This window comes from Hordeum vulgare, chromosome 2H, assembly GCF_904849725.1.
Source record: "Hordeum vulgare subsp. vulgare chromosome 2H, MorexV3_pseudomolecules_assembly, whole genome shotgun sequence".
NCBI classification, from domain to species: Eukaryota; Viridiplantae; Streptophyta; class Magnoliopsida; order Poales; family Poaceae; genus Hordeum; species Hordeum vulgare.
Window position 1 is genome coordinate 121243350 of NC_058519.1, and position 4148 is coordinate 121247497.

At 45.4% G+C, this 4148-nt stretch overlaps 1 protein-coding gene across 1 annotated transcript; it reads left to right on the forward strand.

The window, feature by feature from the left end:
* The first annotated feature begins 2316 nt into the window (after nt 1-2316).
* LOC123429757 lies at nt 2317-3557 on the forward strand. The gene is made up of 2 exons (XM_045113757.1): nt 2317-2443; nt 2753-3557. Exons 1-2 carry the CDS (start codon nt 2332-2334, stop codon nt 3388-3390), a joined length of 750 nt encoding a protein of 249 aa, XP_044969692.1. The 5' UTR covers nt 2317-2331; the 3' UTR covers nt 3391-3557.
* The last annotated feature ends 591 nt before the right edge of the window (nt 3558-4148 follow it).

The following is a 4148-nucleotide window of genomic DNA, read 5'->3' on the forward strand; positions in this document are numbered from 1 at the left end:
AACTGCATGCTCTGGAATAGAAACCGACCGTCTCGTTGCACGAAAATACCCTCTGTGTCAAGTCATCGTTAATTAATTGCATCTCCCAACCAAAGACAACCATCAAATCTGAAAAGAATAACCCTCGTAAAGATCTTTGGATGGCCAACACAATTCATAGAGAGTTCGCCGCCGCGGGATGGAGTAGTCATTATGTACCAACATCGACGACGGAGAACCTGACCACGAATGCCAACAGGCCAACCCTGAGCACAAGCGCTTATACTGGGTCTCGCTATAAACCATGACACACCCACCAATCTGGCTGAGCCGAGTTCACTATGGAAGCTTTGAGGGAATGCGACCGAAGGATCCTGGTTCAAATCAGTGAAAAAAACACATGGGATTGGAACCCTTGCAAGCAACAACATCTCTCTTAGGCAAGTCTACACTTTGCACATGAACGGGAAACGGTCCGCTTCCATGAACCTAATGGACGGATGGCTAGATATGGCCCATCGCCACCGTCGGTCGCATGCGGCTTTGCCCGATGGCTCCAACCGACGACGGCGAGTAGGCGGCCTACAACCACCTATAGCTAAGTTGAAGAATTATTTCATAGCAATATCTAAAACAAGGAATCAACATCCTTGTGTCATCATCATCATGTCCAACTCGCACGGTGTGGATGAAGGTTTTCATTCAAATTGTCAATACCAGCACAGAAAAACAACACTTTCCACAAGGTAACAATGGAAGTTTGGCGATGCTATGCCCGACCAATAAATGTGAGGACAAGAGTTATCATCCTGAACATGAGGTGGTGTTTTAATCAATATCTTGAGGACAAATCATTTAAAAGATGCATGTACGAGAACTTCAAGCTAGGCCAAAAAAATTACTTGTCACATGAGTGGGACGCCTTTCCACTCTAGACTACCGACACATCCATTCGGGGCCACCCATTTCTCGACGTGCATTTGGCCTCCCTTCACTTCACACCGAGTCACACTCCAATATCCACTAAAATTGTAGGAGTTGTTGCCCCGATGGAGTTTAAACAACACGTTCGAATTGGTTGAATATTTTTTGTCATGCCTTGGCAAGTTTAATGATGGCGGCTCATCAATTAGCGAGTTTGTGGTCGAGCGATTAACATGTGTTCCAAATTTGTACACTCGAGATGTTATTACCAACAAATCTGGCAGTTCTTAACATATCGCTGCGAATCATCCCATATGCATCGCGATGTGTTCACGGGCACTAACTACCGGTTTTCCTTTTTTTTGTGTTTTTCCTGTTGGTTTTTTTATCTGTTTTCCTTCTCTTTATTTTTTTCGATTTGCAAACATATTTGGAATCCATGAACATTTCTCTGGTCGCAAACATTTTTTGAATTTAAAATTATCAAACAATTTTTTGAATTAACATAATTTTTAGAAATGTGAACATTTATTTGAATTTGTATTTTTTTCCCAAATTTAATACATTTTGAATTTTTGATCATTTTATCTATTTTGTGAACTATTTTTCAGATGCTCGATTTTGTTTTAGAATCCGCGTACATTTTTGGACTCATAAACATGTTTTTAATTCATCCTCTTTTTTATTTCAAAAGCGTGAGTTTTTTTAATTGCGCAAATATTTTTGAAATATGTGACGTTTTCATATCCACAAACATATTCCCAAATTCTTTAATATTCCAGAATTAACAATCAATTTTAAACTTATTAACATGTTTATGATTCATGACTATCGTGCATTTTTTTAGATTCATTAATAGTTTTTAATTTGCATACATTTTTTGAAATTCACAAATGTTTTTGAAATCGTGAACATTCCTTCAATTCATGTTATATTTTGTATTCAAAATAATTTTTGAAGTAGTAACCATGTTTTGAATTCGTGAACAGTTTTGAAACTTAATTTTTTTCCTGAATTTTCATTTTTATAAAGTTTCGGAAACAACCGTCCGAAATAAAAAAAGATGTTGTGAAAAGAAATTGGAAAGATAAAAATAGGACCATCACGCCCGCCTCGACGCGTCCGCTCACAGCCCGTTGGGGTAGGGACAATTCAAAAGACCGAATCAGACCGTTGGAGCCTCCCCTGCGCCCACCACTTCCTCCCCTCCCCTTATTAAAACCTCGTCATCGACCAGAGGAGAGAGAAATCCACCACACCGCCGCCGCCGCCGCCGACCGGGTAGGTTTTGATATCTCGCTTTCCCGAAGGGTTCCTTGGCGGCGTCTTCTTGATCTTCTCGGTTGTTCATTTCGGTTCTCACAAGTCGTCTTCTTGTTTGCCCCCAATCAGATCCGCCTTTCCTCGCCTTGGTTGGCCGATCGATCCATGGACCGCCGGCCGCCGCTCGCCGTCTCCCCGCGTCGGCTCCGCCCGCGACCGAGCCTAGCCGCCGCCGGACGCCCGCCCTTGGCGTCCTCCGTCCACATTCCCTCGCCAGGTATCACGTTCCTCCGCTCGGATCCCCGCGTCGGCTTTCTTTGGTTCCGCTCCGTTTCTCCCGTTCGCGTTTCGATCCGGTTGTTCGATGCCTCACGATACTGCCGTTTTATTATTTATACGGCCTCCATCAGCAACCAGATTGTTTCCTTGCCAGATCCGTTCAAAAATCCTCCCTGGTTCGGCAGCGAGTCCTGTTTCTCTGATGATAAAATCCTCACTAGTCCAGATCAGTTCTGCTTTTTGGTACAACCGTAGAATAAAATTGTTAATTTCTGAATTCTCACGGATTTGTTCCCGTGTTGTGCAGGATTTAGCAAGAAAGCTCAGACTCCGATGCGCTCGTCCATCTCGGCTCTGCCGCCGCCGTCCTACTCCTCCTACCTCGAGACCAGTCCGCGGCAGAAGCCGGACTTCACCGGTGCGACAAGAGCTGCGGGGAAGGAGAACCTCTTCTTCCACGACGACGGCGACGAGGAGGAGGAGGCGCCTTTCAACCTCGCCGACGCGACCACGGGTGACTGGACATCGGCGGCGGTGGCGCCGACCTGCCCGTTGTTCGAGAGGGGCAGGCTCTACGACCTCTACTCGGCACGGCGCAACGAGCGGCTCAAGCGGAAGCACGGCTGGTACGCCGCCGGCGAGGAGGAGGCGGGGGCCATGGCCGAGGACCCCTGCGTGGCCGTGGAGCTGTCGAAGAGGCGGGTCGCCAAGAAGGCGGCCGGACCCCCCGAGTCCCTACTGAGGAGGTCGATGCCGGCAGCAGCGGCGGCAGAGTTCTCGCAGAGCTACAGGGCCGGCGGCGGCCTGAGCGCCATGAGGTCCTCCCTGAGGAGCAGCAAGGAGATGAAGAAGCCTTCCGCCGCGTCGTCCTGCGCCCCTGCCGCCAAGCTCTCCGCGGCCAAGGGCAGGAGGGTTGGCTCGCAGTCGTCGGTTCGCAGGATCTGATGATGGTGCGTGTGCTGCCGCTGGGATGGACATGGCGGTTGTGTTCTTCTTCTTCGTTGGTTCATCGTTCGATGGTTGGGTTGTTGATAAACAGTACTAGTACTACTACTAGTGTGGATTTTGGAAGTGGTTTGGGGGCAATATAGCTGCGTATCTTGGTTACATAATTGATAATCTGATCCGTTGATTTCTCCTATGCGTATTTCGTTACAGAATCTGATAGTTTGGGGCGATGATTTATGCTTGACTATTTTTCTCAGTGTAAGCTTGCACGTGCAAATGCACGTCTAAATTATCATAGGTTAATTATGATGATATTTATCTTCATCCATCCACGTGGTGGATATATCAGAATAGATTCTTTTGTACAATGGCGCATACATTGTTACAGATTCTGTATGTGTACGTAGGTCTTGCTACATATCATACATAGAAAATCATTGTGAAATGCTATATAGCATCAGAAAATGAAAAATGCATTTGACATGTTGCAAGGTACTCCCTCCGTTCCTAAATATAAGTCTTTGTAGAGATTTCACTAGTGGACTGCATACGAATGTATATAGACATACTTTAGAGTATAGATTCAATCATTTTGCTCCCTATGTAGACCCTTAGTGAAATCAGTTAAAAGACTTATATTTAGGAACAAAGGGAGTATATAGTTTTTTTTTATAAAATGTTCTATAAAACGGATATATATCGAATGTCTCAATACAAACTCAAAAAAAAGTCATCATTATTCATGAACAAAGTCT

Bases quoted from the DNA above. Each gene is read 5' to 3' on its own strand.
- LOC123429757 (XM_045113757.1), top strand. From the start codon at position 2,332: ATGGACCGCCGGCCGCCGCTCGCCGTCTCCCCGCGTCGGCTCCGCCCG. The intron at 2,444-2,752 runs GTATCACGTTCC...CGTGTTGTGCAG, and splicing joins CGTCCACATTCCCTCGCCAG to GATTTAGCAAGAAAGCTCAG.